At 42.2% G+C, this 20589-nt stretch overlaps 1 protein-coding gene across 1 annotated transcript in view; it reads right to left on the bottom strand.

Annotated features, from left to right (window-relative positions):
* The window catches only part of LOC140205161 (cytosolic 5'-nucleotidase 1A), a 70336-nt gene that overhangs the window by 47401 nt on the left and 2346 nt on the right, over nucleotides 1-20589 (bottom strand). Inside the window, exon 2 of the mRNA XM_072272446.1 lies at nucleotides 1841-1904. Coding sequence (XP_072128547.1) covers nucleotides 1841-1885 — 45 coding nt within the window. The 5' untranslated portion in view covers nucleotides 1886-1904. The remainder of the gene's footprint in view (nucleotides 1-1840; nucleotides 1905-20589) is intronic.

Genomic DNA, 20589 nt, shown 5'->3' with positions numbered 1-20589 from the left:
CCCCTGGTAGACTCAATAACAAACTGCTCTAAAAAATTATCTCATAGACATTTAACAAACTCAATCTCTTGAGATCCGTTACCAACCAGATTTTTCCAACTGAGTTGCATGTTGAAATCTCTCATGACTATCATAATATTGCCCTTTTGATACGCAGTTTCTTAACTCACCCCACATGGATTAACATCTTCTAATCCTATGTCACATCTTTCTACTGATTTGATGCCATTTTTACCAGCAGAGTCATGCCACCCCTCTGCCTACCTTCCTAACTTTTTGATACAACGTATAACCTTGGACATTCAGTTCCCATCTACAACCATCTGTCAGCTATGATTCAGTGATGGCCACAACAACATTCCTGACTATCTGTTAAGGCACAACAAGATCATCCACCTTAACTCTTATACTCCGTGCATTGAGATATAACACTTTGAGTACTGCATGTGCTACCCTTTTTGATTCTGCATCCCTACTGCACTGATACTCATCCTGCTGGCTGAAATTTTGTCCTTTCATCTGCCTGCCCTTCCTGGCAGTCTGACTGCACACTTTCTTTGCTTTTTTACCATCCATCCTATCCTGATCTCCTTCACTCTAGTTCCCACTTATTAATAAACCCTGGTTGCAGTCTCCCCATGGTAGTCTGTCTTTCCTCCGCACTTGGGTTCAGTCATTGCTAGCACATACCATAACACTTACTTAGAACCTCTGCCTGTTCCAGTTGAAGCTTGTTGAACAATAGCGTACCACTCTAACCCTGGTCCACTCCAACCGTGGCTGCACTCACATTGCAGCCCTCCAATTCAGACAATATGAAGATGAATCTCCTCTGCAATCTGTCCAGTGCAACCATACTTTTATATGCTGTTGCAACTGGTACAGCACAAAATTTTCTAGATGTAATCTAACCATGTTTTATAAAGTAATAACAATGTCACAACTTTTATATTCTGTGCCATGACCAATGAAGGCAAGCATGCCATATGCCTTCTGCATTACTCCATCTATCTGAGCTGGCACTTCCAAAGAATTATGGATTTGAACCACAAGGTCCTTCTAATTAGAAATATTTCTTTGTGCCCCACATTCATTGTATATGTCCTAACCTTAATTCACTTCCCATAATATATCACCTAGTAGTTGCTGGAATTAAATTCCATCCACCAGTACTCATCCCAACATGTTTTACAGCCTTATTTTAGCACAACATACATCCTGCAACAATTTGCAAACACCAGGTTCTAAATACAGTACTTAAATTACAGAGATTATAACCTTTCAAAGCTGCCAAATATGAGAGGCAGCAGTGGTCTAATACTAAACAAGAAGATTAAAAGCATCTAAAATAAGGATGACTTAAGAAGCTAAGGCTTTTTGCACTGTGGAGATGGCTCAGAAAAGAGATATCATTTAAGTATTCAAAATCATTAGGTGTAAACTGATACGAGTAAGTTAAGGATAAAGGTAAATTGAACTCATAACATTGGCAGAAACATATGGATAAGGGTTTCACTTAGGAGGGAGATACTTTACAGATAGTTTAAAATTAGATACTTTATATGTTTGGTGCTGAATGCGTGGAACAAATGAACAGGGAGGCACAGAGTGCAGTAGAACACAAAGAAAAAATGAGTAGACATTTGTAGGAATATTCAATTTAGGCATATTTATGTTGGAATCAGTACACCCTTCTATTATTATACCAAGAATAACAATAGATTACGATCTCTTATGCTGAGGATCATGATTAAATACTATAACCAAAATTATAACTATCAGCATGAACACAAGAACAGACCTGTCTGTTGTGATGTAAATACAGAGTTTTTATATTTACCTGCTTTACTTCAGTGTTGAGGATAACCTTAATGTTGTCATCCATCTTCAGTATGCAGTCAAACCTGGAACAAGAATATCCCAGCCTTTAGAAATGAAAGCCCGATTCTGTCAGCACATTCCATAAGCAGAAACAATATCACGCTCAATAAGTTTCTCAAAAGTAGATAAGTCATGCAGAATGTCGCAGGATTTGATTTTCGGCATGTTCAACAGGCTCATCCAGGACAATAGTAGTAGGCATGTTCTACCTGGATTCAATATGCAGATGCTAAAGAATCCTAGCAAACTGGGATTTCTGTTTGTAGTCAACTAGATTATCACTCACGGTCAAAGCTCTTCCCTGAAGAATCACAACCTGTAAGTAGAATTAGAACAGTAGATCTCTCTTCTTGCATGGCATCAAGAGCAGACAAAAAATGGCAACGAAAAAATAGATGAAGTAAATGGAAAAAATACTGAACGAACGGAGCCAGGTCAGAAACCGGGCCTGATCCAACCACATGACTGACAATGTTTCGTTGGATTATTGGCCTACCGTCGCATTATACACACTGCTCTTTGGTTGCTGTCCCACAATAGAAAACTGGAAATCCATCAAAGTGAATCCGTTGAACTGATCAAAAGGGCGAGAGTTTATTTATTTCATAACTGTTCTCAAAATGGCATTACAGCCAGAACAAATTGGATTTAAGAACAGATATAAGCAATTAGCATGTTCATTTTAACAGCAGCCATTTTTCAAATACTGGATACAAGTAGTTTGAAAAAATGTTCCCTCTAAGGTTTGTGTGCACAAGGGAGGTTAAATTGTGCACAAAAGGTTGTCACCCTCTACCTCGTTGGTGTGTTAAGTATATTTCACGATCATACACGATCACATTTCCTTTTCTGGTGTCTGACACGAACAATGTTGATAATGTGGTTAATGATGATTTGCCTGCATATTTTAGAACTGACTTATTTACACTTCTTTTAAATTGAAGAAATCATCAATTCACTATGTCGAATTCCAAAGAAGCAAAGGGCGTGAAGTACAAAAGAACTGCTAGTTAATTTAAAGCGGAATAATTTAATGAAACAATAGAAACCACTACATCAAAAGCTCATGAGGTCAGGAAAGTGCAGCTACATGAAATATTTATGCAAAATACTGAAACTGGTGTTACCTGTGTGTATTGTCATGATGCAAAAGTTGCTGGAGAATTTGCAAGTGGGAAGAAGTGGGGTGATATTTGGAAACTTGACTTTTTAAAGCATCCTTTAGCAAGTAAGTCACAAATGGTCAGTTTGCAAAAGCTCTTAAGTTCTTATTGCCAGTGCTTTGCTAGTCATTAACATAAATACCTCTATATATAAAATTCAGTACGCAAAAATTGCACAGCACAAGATATTTGTGCACACTGGTAATTACAAATTAGAGGGAATATTGCTTTGAAACACTCAGAAAGAAATGTGAAAGGCATTTTATAAATGCAAACTATTTTCATCTCAAGTTGTTTATTTGTATCATATTTATGCATTTATTTGGGACAGCTTGTAGAACCAAGAGTCAGTTGAACTAATTCATTGATAGCTCTACGTGTGATTAGCTGACCCACAATTTCAAATGAATGCATTTAATAAGGATTCGAAAGGCTGTTAATGAATTGCCCTCAATCACTTCAAAGCCATATTCAATTAAAAAAAAATTATTTCTAATTATTTTATGAAATCTTAATGTACATTATGGGACACTGTCCTGCTAAAGCTGATGGAGGATTAGCGCAACTCATTTGCCAACTTTCCGTGCTCATTTTCCCCTGGCTACTGCAAGGGATGATGTACTAAAATTAGCTTTTAAGTTCTTTGCAATGAAGTGATGATGCTGAAGAATGCAGCCAAATGTAAATTGATTCCTCTCTGCAGCCATAGAGAATGGGTAGCTAGTTTGAATTACCTCCCTCTTATTTTGAAGCACAATAGTGCTTCAATATGCAGAAATCAAGCTTCATCGTAATCTAAAATCATGGAGAGATACAACATAGAAACAGATCCTTCAAGCCAACCACCAACAACCAACTTTCAGTATCTACATATTCTTTTTCTTTTCTCCAAGAACCCTGAACAGTAGCACACTCTCTTCCCCCTTAGTATTTCTTCACCATTCATCAGGCTCTTAAAGCTCAATTGCAATGTAATATTTTCAGTGCTTCTGGACTTATTCCAGTCCCTCCAATCTTTCACCAATAGCGATACCTATTAGCCTTGTCTTTCTGCAATGATCTCATATTCAAAAATAACATTTTCTTGCATTGCATTTGCCATTATCTAAATCAATTGCTGTTGCTCCCTTCTCCAAACCTTAAATAAAAGCACGTTGTGTTGAGTGGAATTTATTTTACACACGGGGTCTCTGTTGATAATTAGAGAAAAGTAGATTTGAATGAAAGTTAGGCAGGAAACTTGAAAGCATAAATTAATGTACTTATATATAACTTAATACCTTTTAAACCTACTAAGTGCTTTGCGTCAAACAATGTTTTCAAAGGTCCCATAAAGAAAGCCATCTTCAACTGTAAGGTTTCCGGAATGGATTGCTTGGCTTGGGTAATACAAGACTGTAGATGCTGGTATATGGAGCAACAAACAACCTGCTAGAGGAAGTCAGCAGGAAGAGCAGCATCGATTATTAGTCTTTAATGTGCAATGCCATGTTGTGTCAAAGTTTTAAAATGCGTATCTGCATCGGTGAGTAACAGGATCTAGCAACCAGCTTCAAGGAAAAACAACACATTACATTTGAACATTTCCAGTGCCTGGAGAGTGCTGCTGCTCCGAGAATGGATTGTACAATATTGGGACAGGGAATGAAAGATCCTTCCAAGCACTCCAGATAGATTGTCAGAGAGATCAAAGGACTAATGCTATAGATGTTGATGAGTGCCTGAGATTTGGGAAATCTGTAATGCAAGTAAATCTCAATACCTATTCATTTATCCTGATAGTTGAAACAGAGATCAATATCAGCAGCCGAGAGATAAGAATGACCATAATGATGACTTCTAAAAGCAAAGAGTTCCAAGCACACAAATGAGAATACATATCATGTCAGAGCTTAATGACAGCCATCTTACTGAGAGATAATATGTATGCATAGTGCTTCTCTGAGAAATCTAGCATAGCTGCCTGTAAACAAAAGGTAGATAAGGCCTTGGTAACTACCTTTTCTGTTTCTTCCACTACACGATCCTCATGGTTGTTTGTGAAGTCCAATATCAATATCCAACCCATTCCACAGAACGAGGTTAGGTATAATGCAATTCGCACTGGACGTCTATTTGAAGTGCATGAAGATTTTGGAATGAAAGGAAGGGAGGGAGACTTGGTCTTAAGTGTGAGTGGTATGTCAAGTCAGGGTTGAGGGTGATGAGAGCTTTGGATGAAGCAATGATTTTCTCAGCAGATAATGGTCCAAATGGCGCTACATTCCTACAATGTATTCAATACCTCAAGGAAGCTAAAAACTGTCGATTCACTTGCCAGTTCAAATTCTATGTCTAACAATATATTCCACAGTTAAAACATTCCTGGATTTCAGTAGTACACATATTAGATCAGATCCAAAATTATGCCAGTTCCCAACATAACACAATATTTCAAGATTCAAAATTACCCTGACCAAACAGTGCAAGTCCTGAAACAGAACCTTCAGTTCTGGAACTAATACTGGACTTAATGGTTCAAAGTTCTTGGTGGCCAGAACTCAGTAGTACTCATTAATACAAATCTTACAGCTATGACACTCCTCAAAATACATTTATTTGATTCAAGCTCATGAATACTCACACTGGTCTAAACTTCAACACGAGGAATTCTGCAGATGCTGGAAATTCAAGCAACACACATCAAAGTTGCTGGTGAATGCGGCAGGCCAAGCAGCATCTCTAGGAAGAGGTACAGTCGACTGTGTTGCTGGTCTAAACTTCATCAGATTCAGGAGTCAACAATTTACTCACCAATTCAGACTCTATTCAAGACAAAATCTATTAATAACCTTCCTAGCTAAAATCCAGCATCCACAGCCCAGTCGGTAATTCACATGTCAGACATGCAGAAATACTATCAATATATTTGCTTAGATAAGTTCTAGAAAAAAAAATTCTCAGTTCAATTCCTAATAGGTTCCAGACACCAGTAAAATATTTATGCATTCAAATTCATGAAGTTGCAGGTTCAAAATCCAGAAAAATACAATGCTGATGTCTTACAATGGGGAAAAAAACTCAAGGGCTGCTTGAATCCTGCAGAAGGTGAACAATTTGCTAGGTAGGAAAGGCGCTAGCTGTTGATTTGTTTGTGCATATTTTTCAAAGATGCTGAAATTAACAATAAGTTGAATTCTCAGATACTTACGGAATTTAAAACGGAGGTCTCAGAAAAGATTCCAATGTGCAGCACTGGAGTTTTTCAATCTAATACGAAATCAATCGCAGGTACAGAAGAGCAGGATAACTAAGCTGGTGAAATAGCAAGACTTATATACACTACTCGGTCTCAAGGAAGTGGCATGATCTACATCAAGAACAAGGCGCTCCAGTATACTGAATTACAAGGCTGAAACCACATAAACACCAGTTCATTGCTTGCATTGCTTTAAATAGAAGCACTTGAATTCAAATCAAAATCCATAACTTCTACCAATCTCATGCACTTAAAGTAAATGCCTAATTGGAACCTTAGAAAATATATTTTAAATTAGTAGAGATCAAACAGTTATAATGTCTGTTTCTTAGTCGTTTTAAATAGATTACACAAAGCTTTCCTAACCACAGGTGATACGCTCATGCAAAAATTCTCTCCTCCTTCCTATACTCCCTTTCTTCACGTGATCAACAATAATTTAGTGTACAAGTAAACACCTACAGACCAGTAAGACTCAATCTTCAATCTATGTTGAGTCAATCAACCTCTTTGGGATATTATTACTGATTTAACTGCCTGTGGGCTGGAAAGTTAAAAGAAAGCAGGTAAGATCACTGCTCTTGATTACTATTTACCTTGAACTCTGAACAGTTAAAAGCTCCTATTGGAAAAAGTGTGTGGACTATGTGCGATGGCAGCTGATTGAGGTTGGGTGAATTACTAACAATCAACAAATACAAAAGGATCACAAACAAAACATTGAAAATGATAGGGAAACACCAGACAGGATTGTGTGAGGAATGTCAGGAAGAGGAGTCAGTAGAACATGTAGTTCTGAGTTGCAGGAAGTATGGGATACAGAGAGAGATGATGAGAAATAAATTAAGGGAGTTGGGGATGCAGGAATTCACATTAAAAGGGTTGCTGGGCATGGGTGAGAGAGCACAAGTCCAGGTATTTTTAGCACTTTTAAGGGGTACAGGGGTTTTTTATAGAATATGATGAATAAACAGGAATAGGATACTAGGATGGTCAAAGATGGGAGGGTGAAGTGTAGGGGTGGGTGTGTGTGTGTGTGTGTGTGTGTGTGTGTGAGAGAGAGTGATTGGGTGAAGGGATTTAGAATGTATGTCTAGTGCACATTCTGGAGCAGAGGGTGGCGGTAATGCACCATTAAGCTGGATGCCAACCGCCGTAAAACAAGATACAGACAGACAGACAGAAAGTACTGGACGAGTCGCTGGTGGAATCTTTCGGAGAGGAGTGGCTGAGTTGGCTTGACTGGAAGCTGGCTGTGTTTTGCTTGATGCGTGAGTGTGTTTTGTAACCTGTTGAGGGAAAGAGAGTGGGGAAGGAACGGAAATTGCTGGGAGGGGGTCGTGTGGGTCCGGTAATGGCGGACAAGATAAGAGGCGGGGTTGAGGGAAAGAAAGTGGAGAAGGAGAGGGATAGAGACTTGGGAACAGAGGTAGGCAGCTGGGGAGAGGTGGATTATTGTGAAGGGAGAAATAAAGGGAATGAGGAGGTAGTGAGGGGTCGGATGAATAAAAACCAAGACAAAGGGAATAAAAGAATAAGAAATGATAGTGGAGAAAGCTCTGAAAGTGAGGAAGATGAACAAGCTCAGAGAGGAGGTGTTGTCATAATTAGGTTTAATGAGAAGGCTCAGGGACATATGAAGAAAATTAACCCGTTTATGCTAACAACAACTCTGACAAATAAGATAAGGGAAATAGTATTTGCAAAAGTCCTTAATGATGGCAACTTATTGGTAAGATGTGCGAATGAGGAACAACTTGAGAAAGCACTCAAGCTAAAAGAGATTGGAAAATGCAAGGTGGAATACACTGGGAGGGTGGGAGCACAAAACAGTGGTTGTAAAGGAGTGATTACGGGGATACCAATGAGTATAAATATGGAGGAGATAAAGAGGAATATCAAAGGAGGGAAAGTAATGAATGTTCAAAGACTGAAAACAACAAAGGAGGGAGTGAAAAAGGAAAGTGAATCTGTATTGACTGAATTTGAAGAAGAAAGAGTGCCAAGGAAGGTGTTCCTGGGTTTCATGAGTTACCTAGTAAGGGTGTACGTGCCAAAGCCACTGAGGTGCTATAATTGTCAAAGGTTTGGACACGTGGCTAAAAACTGTAAAAGGCAGAGGAGATGTGCTAGATGTGGGGGCGATCATGAATATGGAAAGTGCGGAACAGGAGCTCAACCAAAATGCTGCAATTGTGGAGGAGCTCATAATGTTGCATATAGTGGGTGTGAGGTTGTGAGACGGGAGACTAAAATTCAAGAAATAAGAGTGAAAAGAAAGATCACTTATGCAGAAGCTGTAAGAATGTCAAGAGAACAGAATAATGTTCCTAATGAACAGGGAGCAATAGGGATACGAGAGATGCAACAAAGAACAAATGACAGGATTTATGTAGACAAAAAGGCTCTAGTAACATTCATTGCAGGAGTGATTAATAGTACTGCTGAGGTAAAGTCAAAAAGTGACAAAATTCAGCTGGTGGTAAAAGCAGCAGTAAACCATTTAGGGTTAGTAGGACTGACATGGGAGGAAGTGAGGGAGAACCTCAGTAATCAGTCAAGCCAGGAAGTGTCATGTGTTGGTTAATACTAATCATGGTGATTCTTTTACAACGGAATGCAAGGAGCTTACTGGCCAATAGCCAGGAATTCAAGCACTTTATTAAAGAAATGGTTGTAAAACCGGATGTAGTGTGTATTCAGGAAACTTGGTTGAAACCAACTTTAGACTTTGTGGTATATGGGTATACAACGATAAGGAAAGATAGAAATCTAGGGGGAGAAGGGGGTTGTGCTATGTTAATCAAGCAAGGTATACCATATAAGGTACTGGAAAAAGGAGATGATCAGGAATACATAGTGGTGGAAGTGTGGGAGAGAGGGGAGGGAGTGGTTATAATTAACTACTACAATCCATGTAAAAGGTTGGATTTGGACAGCCTATTAAAGATACAAGGACAAAACAGACATAAAGTAGTGTGGTGTGCAGATTTCAATGCTCATAGCACAATATGGGGGTATCAGATTACAGATCCAAATGGAAAGGTAATTGAAGATTTGATGGAAGAAAGGGATTTGGTGTGTATGAATGATGGTAGCGGCACAAGGATAGATATAACAACAGGAACTGAGTCAGTGTTAGATATTACGTTAGTGTCTAATACCTTGGCTGGCATTTAGTAACTGGGGAGTTTGGACTGCTTCAACAGTAGGCAGTGATCACTACCCAGTTTTGTGTTCAGTGGGTGAAAGAGTTGAAGTAAGACCAGGTGGCGGAACCCCAAAGTGGGTGTTTGAAAAAGCTGACTGGGGTAAGTTCCAGAAGTTGAGTGAAGAAGGGTTGACAAAGATTGATATTTCTGGAAATGTAGATGAATGAAACAGTCAGGTGACTTCAGCAATTAACATGGCAGCAGAAGGATCTATACCTAGCAGTAAAAATAGGATGAATAGAAAACTGGTACCATGGTGGACAGAGGAATGTTGTCAGGCTGTAAAAAACAGAAATAGAGCATTCAGGCTAGTTAAAAGAACCCATAATATGCAGCATTTGGTTCAATATAAGAAAGCACAGGCAGTGGTGAGAAGAACTATACGTCAAGCTAAAAGGGCAAGTTGGAGGAGTTTTTGCGACAAGGTAGGAAGAACAACACCTGTGGGAGAGATATGGGGAATGATTAAGAAGATGGGAGGAGATAGAAGGGAATGGGAATATCCAGTAATGATATCTGAGGAAACTGCAGTCTCCAGTAGGGATAAGGCTGAGGTCATGGCCAAGTCATTTGTACTGATACACAGTTCAGAAAATTTGTCTGAAGAAGGGAGAAGAAGAAGGGAAAGAATAATGAGCCAACACCCAGGTGTGTTAAGCAGGAGGGAAGGAACAGATGATATAATTGATGATCCATTTACATTAGCAGAAATGGTGAGAGCAATAAAGAGATCGAGACCAACCTCCCCAGGGAAAGATCTGATATGCTCTGTGATGCTAAAAAATCTAGGAGAAGGAGCGCTCTCGAAGTTGCTGCATTTTTATAACAGAGTGTGGGAGGAGGGAAGATTACCAAGTGCATGGAAAGAAGCAGTAGTAATTCCAATAAGGAAGCCTGGCAAGGATCTGTCAAAACCCACCAGCTACAGACCAATTGCATTAACATCAAGTATATGTAAGATAATGCAAAGGATGATAACAAAAAGGTTATCATATGAGCTTGAGAAAAGGGGAATGCTGGCAAGTTATCAGAGTGGTTTTAGAAAGGGAAGGAATTCCATGGAGTCAGTGATTATGTTAGAGACTGAAATAAGGAAGGCCCAGGCAAATAGAGAGTCAGTTGTGGCAGTGTTCTTTGACATTGAAAAGCCGATGATATGATGTGGAAGGAAGGATTATTAATTAAACTGCACAAGATGGGGGTTGGTGGGAGAATTTTTAATTGGATTAAAGATTTTTTGTTTGGTAGAAAAATTCAAGTTCGGATTGGATCAGAATTATCAAAACAGTACATAGTGGAAAATGGCACACCTCAAGGTAGTGTGATTAGCCCACTACTTTTCATGATTATGATCAATGATGTCTTCACAAAGGTACCAGTGGATATAGGTAGGTCATTGTTTGCGGATGATGGGGCCTTGTGGAAAAGAGGCAGGAACATGGACCATATAATCAGGAAACTACAAGAAGCAATTGATGAAGTGGTGGAGTGGGGTTATGATTGGGATGTAGATTTTCAGTAGACAAAACTCAAACTGTATTTTTTACCAGGAAAAGGGTTGAGGTAGGGAAGAAGTTAAGGATGTATGGGGTTGAATTAGAAAGGGTTGCATCATTTAAATTTCTGGGAACTATATTTGATTCACGATTAACATGGGCAGACCATATCAGGAAAGTTGAGGAAAAATGTAAAAAAGTAATAAATGTGATGAGATGTTTGACTGGTAGGGAATGGGGAGCAAGTTGTTCAGCTTTGAAGAGAATGTATGTGGCTTTAGTAAGATCTGTATTGGATTATGGAAATATAGTATATGGATCAGCAGCTAGGTCTCTTATAAGGAAACTGGATGTGATTCAGGCTCAGGCCTTGAGAGTGTGCAGTGGGGCTTTTAAAACGTCACCAGTGTCAGCCCTACAGGTAGAAATGGGAATAATGCCTTTGGAACTAAGAAGGATGCAACTGATGGCAAACTACTGGGCTAACTTGCAGGGGCACAATGATTCTCACCCTACTAAAGGAGTGTTGCAGGAGTACTGGGAAAATGGGAGGTTTCAGAGGGATACCTTTAGTCCGGTAGGGATGATATCACGAAAGAATGTGGAGTATTTGATCTGAGGATAAGTCCTTCAGTAGTTTATCCAGTTGTAGCTCCATGGAAGCTTGTATGGCCTGACATAGACTGGCATTTGTTAGAGGTAAAAAGGAAAGACAGATATAAAACAGATTTGGTAAATGCATTTAACTGTCATGTGATGGAAAAGTATAGTGATTATACTCACATTTATACGGATGGTGCGAAGGAACCTGAAACAGGAGTGACAGGGTTTGGAGTGGTAATACCAGCAAAAGAAATTGGAATCAGCAGAAGAACATCTAATAAGTTAGGGGTGTTTACAGTGGAGATGCTGGCAGTGTTGGTTGCGTTGCAATGGGTGCAGAAAGCCAGACAAGCCAAAGCATTGATATGTTCAGATTCATCCTCAGTTCTAGCACGTTTAAGGTCTTTTCACACAAACAGTCGGCAAGATGTACTTTATGAAGTCCTTCAGTTAGTTACAAGAATTGCAAATCAGGGAGGTCAGGTAAAATTTCTATGGGTTCAAGCACATGTAGGGGTGAAGGGGAATGAGAGGGTGGATGAGTTGGCAAAGAGGACGTTAAAGAAAGAAAATGTGGAAATGCACATTAGTATCAGTAAAGCAGAGGCTAAGTGTGTAATCTGGGAAAAAGTCAACCGAATGTGGCAAGAAAGATGGGACAGGGAGGGGAAAGGGAGGCATTTATATCAAATACAAAAGAGTGTTGCAGTTACTAGGGTAGGTAATGGAAACAGAAGAGAGGAAATTGTGTGGACTAGGTTAAGGCTGGGGCATTGTGCATTAAACAAAGCATTGAAAATGATAGGGAAACACCAGACAGGATTGTGTGAGGAATGTCAGGAAGAGGAGTCAGTAGAACATGTAGTTCTGAGTTGCAGGAAGTATGGGATACAGAGAGAGATGATGAGAAATAAATTAAGGGAGTTGGGGATGCAGGAATTCACATTAAAAGGGTTGCTGGGCATGGGTGAGAGAGCACGTCTGGGTATTTTTAGCGTTTTTAAGGGGTACAGGGGTTTTTTATAGAATATGATGAATAAACAGGAATAGAATACTAGGATGGTCAAAGATGGGAGGGTGAAGTGTAGGTTTGTGTGTGTGTGTGTGTGTGTGTGTGAGAGAGAGATTGGGTGAAGGGATTTAGAATGTATGTCTAGTGCACATTCTGGAGCAGAGGGTGGCGATAATGCACCATTAAGCTGGATGCCAACCGCCGTAAAACAAGATACAGACAGACAGAAAGTACTGGACATATCAAAAACAAAGACACTTTCAAACAGCATTAGGAAAAAATAAAACTACCAAACAAATTCATATTGGGATGTTTCTTTGCTGAAAACAATTGCTTTGAAAATAATCTGCTTAAAGGTGGAACAGTAGTGAAGAGTAAACTAAATTCAGTGTTCTGCAGTAACCTTGTGTCCACTGCGAGAAAAAACTGACTCAGTTGAATCTAAGTTTGGTATATTTTTGCTACATTCTAATTCCTAATAATTATAAACTTAGGTCAGGAAGTGGTCCGTAGAATTTTGCTAAAAATATACAATTTGTGAATACCTCCACTAGCAAAGAAAAAGGTTTCAATCATCCCTTCAGACTGAATTTACAGCTAAATTTGTATAAATATAGAGTTCTGCATGGCTGACAGCAGGGGAATAAAGAAAATGATAAACCACAAGCAGGATGCTGTTTGCTATGTGGACCCTGAGACTAAGTTATTTTTCTTTATCTTCAAGAGCTTTTCCACGATTTAAAATATATACCTAGTGTCGACTTTACTAGTTAAGGAAGGTACCTAATAAAGTGGGCAGAGTGCATTTTTGCTGTGGTTGTCAGCTACTTAGCCCATCCACTTCAAGGTTCACTTGTTATGCATTCAGAGATGCTCTTCTGCACACCAGAGTTGTAATGTGTGGTTATTTGAGTCACTGACACCCTCCTGTCCATCCTCCACTGAGCTCTCTCATTACAAGGCATTTTCACCCTCACAACTGCTGCCCACTGGATTTTTTTCCCCACACCATTCTCTGTAAATTCCAGAGACTGTTGCGCATGAAAATCCAAGGAGATTCTGAGATACTCAAACCACCTTGCCTGACATCAACAATCATTCCATGGTCAAAGTCACTTAGATCATATTTCTTCCCCATTCTGGCGTTTCATCTGAACAATAACTGAATCTCTTGGCCATGCCCGCATGCTTTTATACATTGACTTGCTGCGGCACGATTGGCTGAATATATATTTGCACTCATGAGGTGTACAGGTCAGGTGTATCTAACAAAGTGGCCAAGTGTATGTCAGAAATGGTTGGGGTGTGGGAACAGGATAAACATGAAATCATAGAAATGACTGTTTATTGCAAACTATAATCGAAACATCTCGTCCTACAGGTGGCAGCCTGGTAATGTTTCTTAAGCTGAAGTGACAAAAATTTTGTAGATTTTATGATAGATACTTCCCAAGGTGATTGTACATCAGCAATGTGTTGCCTGGGTTGAACCTACTGACATGATCACACAAGTACTGTATTCTTGTGCAATAATGCTATTGTTATATTGTGGATGTGTCAGGAGTTATGGCACATGAAATGTAAATTTCAGCAAAGCAGATCAGAATTTGAAGGCGTCAGAAACTCTTGGTCAGAGCTTAATAAATCCAGCACCCAAGTCCCAGAAACATTCATCTCAACTCGTTCATTCTGACCAGGGAACATCCCTTTATTTTCACCCCATCACCAGCTCCCAGTCTATAACTCTCTATGTCTGATTAATTCAAGTGCTCATCTGCATACTGCTTAAATGCCGTCAGCAACCTAACTTCAACCACTCACTCAGGCATTGCATTCCAGATATTCTGATTCTCTGGGCAAGGGACCCCTCACACCTCTAGATCTCTTTCCCCTTACTTTAAACTAGGTTTAATCGACCTCTGAAGTGGGAAGGGCTTCCTGCAGTCTACTCTCTCTAAAACTTCATGATTTCATTGATCTCTCAATTATGTCCCCTCTTCACCTCTTCTACTCCTGGGAGAACAGTCTAGTTGTTTCGCATCACACATCAAAGTTGCTGGTGAACGCAGCAGGCCAGGCAGCATCTCTAGGAAGAGGTATGGTCGACGTTGCGGGCCGAGACCTTTCGTCAGGGCTAACTGAAAGAAGAGCAAGGAAGAAATCCGAAAGTGGGAGGGGAAGGGAGAGATTCGAAATGATAGGAGAAGACAGGAGTGGGAGGGATGGAGCCAAGAGCTGGACAGTTGATTGGCAAAAGGGATATGAGAGGATAATGGGACAGGAGGCCTAGGGAGAAAGAAAAGGGGGAGGGGGGACCCAGAAGATAGGTAAGGGGTATAGTGAGAGGGACAGAGGGAGAAAAAGGAGAGAGAGAAAAAGAATGTGTGTATATAAATAAATAACGGATGGGGTACAAGGGGGAGGTAGGGAATTAGCGGAAGTTGAGAAGTTAATGTTCATGCCATCAGGTTGGAGGCTACCCAGACGGAATACAAGGTGTTCCTCCAACCTGAGTGTGGCTTCATTTTGATAGTAGAGGAGGCTGTCAAGAATCTTGACCCCCTCCCCACAGTAGATGAAGTCAGGAAGGCAGTGAAGCAACTCTCCTGTGGCAAAGCGCCAGGACCCGATGCAATCCCTGCTGAGGTATACAAAGCAGGAGGCCCTGTCATGATGCAAAAGCTGACTGTACTCTTCCAGTCCACGTGGAAAAAGGGACAGGTCCCGCAACAGCTGAAAGATGCCAGCATAGTCCACATCTACAAGAGGAAAGGCAACCGCCAGTCTTGCGACAACCACTGAGGCATCTCCCTCTCGTCCATTGCGGGGAAGATTCTCGCCCGCATCCTGCTCAACTGCCTTCTCCAACATCTTGAGCAAGGTCTGCTCCCAGAAAGCCAGTGCGGCTTCTGTGCTGAACGTGGGACCACGGACATGATTTTTGCTGCGCGCCAACTCCAGGAAAAATGCCAGGAGCAACACAGCGACCTCTTCGTGACCTTTGTCGATCTAACCAAGACTTTCGATACGGTCAGCAGAGAAGGCTTGTGGAAGATCATGGAGAAGTTTGGCTGCCCCAGCAAGTTCATCACAATCGTCCGGCAGTTCCACGACGGTATGATGGTGAAAGTTCTGAATGACGGCGACGAGTCGGAGGCCTTCCCAGTGACAAATGGCGTCAAACAAGGCTGCGTTCTTGCCCCGACTCTGTTCAGTATGGTATTCTCTGCCATGCTGACAGATGCCTTCCGTAACTACGAAGAAGGAATCCACGTCAGGTACAGGACTGACGGCAGGTTGTTCAACCTTAGACACCTGCAGACAGTTACAAAGGTGCGAGAGACTGTCATCAGAGACTTCTTGTTTGCTGATGACTGCGCACTCAACGCCAGCACAGAGCAGGAGATGCAGCATGAAATGGACTGCTTCTCACAAGCCTGCGACAACTTCGGACTCACTATCAGCACCAAAAAGACTGAAGTTATGTACCAGACTGCCCCAGGAAAGCCATACCAGGAGCCAGGCATCATGGTGAAGGGCCAGAACCTCCAGGCAGCCGACAACTTCACCTACCTGGGCAGCATACTCTTTCGCGCAGTGAATATGGACGCTGAGGTCAACAACAGGATTGCCAAAGCCAGTGCCGCCTTTGGGAGACTCCATGAGAATGTCTGGGAGCGGAGAGGACTCAGCCTTACCACCAAGCTGAAGGTCTACTGTGCAGTGGTCCTTACCACCCTCCTTTACGCCAGCGAGACCTGGACTGTCTACAGCAGACACGCCAAACAGCTCAACCACTTTCACCTGAACTGTCTCCGCAGACTCCTCCACATCAGGTGGCAGGACAAAGTCCCGGACACGGAAATCCTGGAACGAGCTGGGCTCTGCAGCGTCTACACCCTCCTGCTGAAAGCCCAAGCCAGGTGGGCTGGACATGTGGTCAGAATGCCAGACAGCCGATTGCCTAAGCAGCTGCTGTACGGAGAACTGTGTCAGGGCAAGCGCTCAGTCGGGGGGCAGAAGAAACGTTACAAAGACTGCCTCAAAGCGTCCCTCAAAGGCCTGGGTGTCGACATCAACACGTGGGAGACGTTTGCCCTCGACCGTCCAGCTTGGCGCAGCAAGTTCACCACAGGAGCCCGTGCAGCTGAAGTCAGGCGCATCATCGAGGCACAACGAAAGCGTGCTGTGCGCAAGGCCCGAGCAGCATCCACTGCCACGAGAACACCCACCCACTTGTGTCCCACATGTGGGCGAGCCTTCAGGGCCCGGATTGGCCTCATCAGTCACCTCCGGACCCACAGCCACCAATCTCCCATTTGACTTTGATGCCATGGTCATCTTCGACTACGAAGGACGAACAACAACAACAGAGGAGACTGTGGATAGACGTTACAGAATGGGAATGGGACGTGGAATTAAAATGTGATGGGACGTGGAATTAAAATGTGTGGCTACTGGGAGATCCTGCTTTCTCTGGTGGACAGAGGTAGGTGTTCAGTGAAACAATCTCCCAGTCTACGTCAGGTCTCGCCAATATATAGAAGGCCACATCGGGAGCACCGAATGCAGTATATCACCCCAGCCGACTCACAGGTGAATTGCTGCCTCAGCTGGAAGGACTGTCTGGGGCCCTGAATGGTGGTAAGGGAGGAAGTTTAAGGGCATGTGTAGCACTTGTTCTGCTTACAAGGATAAGTGCCAGGAGGGAGATTAGTGGGGAGGGATGGGGGGTACGAATGGACAAGGGAGTCGCGTAGGGAGCGATCCCTGTGGAAAGCGGGGGGAGGGGAGGGAAAGATGTGCTTAGTGGTGGGAACCCCCTTTGGACACTTATCCTTCTAAGCCCCTCTGCTCAACCAGTGGACCTCAGTGTGGTAGGGTAGGCCGTGTCCAATAGTACTTCTGGAGAAAAGAATGTTAATTGCCAATGGTTAGTCTCTTGGCTTTAATAAAATTAACTGTTTTGATTACTACATCCATGACATTGTCCTCCTGCTACATAACGCCTCTTGATGTATAATACAATGAAAATTCCAGAATTCCTGTTCTGGATTCTCTGTTGAACTTTCTCTCGGAGTTTCGCAACAACACCTGCCTTTTTCCCTGACCATAGATGGTGCACCATCTGTTGCCACGCTGACAGCGTGACTCCAGTCAACCCCCAGTCTGTCCAAGGCCTTGACGAGGCTGGAAAAAACGTTGCTCGCCATTGTGGTGTTTGTCATGAGCACCATCTCCACAAACTCCTTGGTGACAGTCAAAGATGCATCAACACCACGAATAAATACTCCCAATTGAGCTACATCAGTCACGTTGGTGCTCTCATCAATTGCAATAGAGAAGTCAATAAGTAACTTCACTTTGTCTTTTAGTTGACTGTTCAAGTCTCCTGCAAGGTCCTGATTCTCTCTGCCACAGTATTTCTTGACAAGCTGATATTGCCTATCTCTTCTCAGGGCACACCTGCTCAGCCACCGTCAGCATGCATGCTTTGATGAATTCCCCTTCTGAGTATGGCTTCGACGTGGCAGCTATTTTGTTGGCAATAATATAGCTGGCCATGACAGCTCCATCATGAGTCTCTCGACTTTTGGTGAACACTGATTGCTGTTTTTTCAGAGCTGCTTCAAGCTCGTTTACCTTTTGCGTTCTGAGTCATCCTGCATATGTGTCATATTTTTCTCCGTGTGACGTCTCATACTGTCGTTTGATATTGTACTCTTTTGCCACAGCCACTTGTTGCGAGCATATCAGACACACAGGTTTGCCATTGACCTCACAGAAGAAAAAACGATCTTTCCAATTATCATTGAATATCTGACCTTCGATGTCAACTTTTCTTTTCTTGGAGAGCATTTTGAACCACAGCAGCAAACAGTCTCAGCCTTGCTACAGGTGTTACTTACCTGAGTACTCTGTGTGGTTATACTGTGTCTGACGACGTAAGTAGGGCCCTAGTGGTCTTCAGTGCAGGGTGGTAGGTGCTTATGTACAGCGGGTGGTTAACTGCTGCCGTTTGTTTTCTAAGTACACACACAAGCTGCTGGCGCAGCAGGCGGCACAGACAGCGGTGGGAGAGAGAGCGGCGAGGGAGAGAGAGGGGCTGTCCTATAGATACATAATAAATGGTCATGAATATACTCCCCCCCCCAAGTCATTCCGTGGGCCGGTAGTTTGACACCCCTGCACTGGGGGAAACATTTAATAGCTGTATATACATACTGTGACTACTAGGAAACATACTTGTATACAATTATATAAAAGACAAGCAGATAATTAATTGTGAAGCTACAAAGAAAATAATTAAATAGTCAGATCCAAACACTGCTTAGACTAAAATGCCAGATAACCATTCAAGTGCCAGATAGCAGTTCAAACCTTGTATGCCAGTTTAAGAATTCAATTTCAGAGCTGGTAACAATAAAATTTACCACGGACTTAAAGAGTTCTAGGTAATGAAATCTGCATCCAGCCTTCAGGTTGTTTCTGTCCTTTGCTAGCTGACTTCCAAGTGCCTTTGCAACCAATTCATTTATCTGATTCCATGAAGGGAAGTTCAGAAGCAGCAGGTAAACACCATCACCAGAAGTTATTTATGGATGCTGACATTGCTGTACCCTGAGAGTGGAGAACCCTTTTGGTTATGCAGGGTCTCAGGCAATAACACTTTTCCAAACTAGTTCTATAAAGAAATTAAAGCTGCTTTTTTAATTAAAGAACTTAATGCTATAAATGTTCTGGGATCATGAGAAGTTGTGCAAGATGTTTATTCCCAGGAGTTTGAAACTGCTCACAGTTTGCATTAATGTGCCTCTGATGTAAAGACGGGTGTGAGTTCTGCTGAAGTCAAGATCCATCACCTTTGTGTTGTTGACATTGAGGAAAAGGTTATTTGCCTGACACCAGGCCTGGAGCTCTTCTCCCTCCTCTCTGTAGGCTGTCTCACCACTGTTGGTGATGAGCCCCACCACTGTCGTGTCATTGACAAACTTAATAATGGGATTACTCTGGAGTTTGGTTGTGCAGTCAGGTGCAAGCAGAGTGTACAGCAATGGGCTCAGCACACAGTGCTGGGGGGCATCTGTGTTAAGGATGATGGGGAGGGAAGAGTTGTTGTGCATCCTATCTGAGGTCTGTTCGTTAGGAAGTCCAACACCCAGTTTTAACAGTGATGTATTTAGACTGAGGAGTCAGTTTGTTCACCAAGGTCTGTGGGACAATATTGTTAAATGCCAAACTGAAATACAGTAATAGCACTCTAACACAAGTGTCCTTGTTTTCTAGGTGAGTCAGTGTCAGGTGCATGACAGATGCTTTATCATCTGTCGTAGAGTGGTTCTGTTGGTAAGCATACTGGTGAGTGTCCAATGTTGCAGCAATGGTGATTTTGATATGTGCCATTACCAGCCATTCAAAGCACTTCACAATAATCGGCAACAGTGCCACCAGGTGGTAGTCGTTTAGTAATAAAGGTGTAAAATTCATTAGTACAGGGATGATGGTGGCAAATTTGACACATGTCGAGACAGCAGCCTGGATGAATCTGTGAAGAAGCCAGTGAGCTGGTGTACATACTCCGAGTACTCGACCTGAGATGCTGTCTGACCCGGCTGCTGCTTTATGTGTGTGGGGGGGGGGGCCTCTCTGTAGAGTCCTTCTCACGCCTGTTGCTTTTACGGATAGCACCTGCTCACCTTGTGGGGGGGGGGGGGTTGGCTGGCATGGTGCTGCATGTCTCACAGCATGCATAAATGTTCTTTCATGTCAGGGAGGGGGGTGTCACTAGCAGTTTTCCCTTACGTAGTCACTAATGCTCTCGACGCCCTGGCACACATGCTGGGGCTCATTACCAGACAAGTGTTCCTGAACTTTTTGTGCATAAGAAGTCTTTGCCCTCCTGATGCCCAAGATGAGGTTTTTCCTGGCTACTTTGACAGCGGGTTGTTCTGCCTCCAGACTTGAAGGCAGCATTCTGGACCTT

This window comes from Mobula birostris, chromosome 11 (assembly GCF_030028105.1).
Source record: "Mobula birostris isolate sMobBir1 chromosome 11, sMobBir1.hap1, whole genome shotgun sequence".
NCBI classification, from domain to species: domain Eukaryota; kingdom Metazoa; phylum Chordata; class Chondrichthyes; order Myliobatiformes; family Myliobatidae; genus Mobula; species Mobula birostris.
This window is presented reverse-complemented; position numbering and strand designations above follow the sequence as displayed.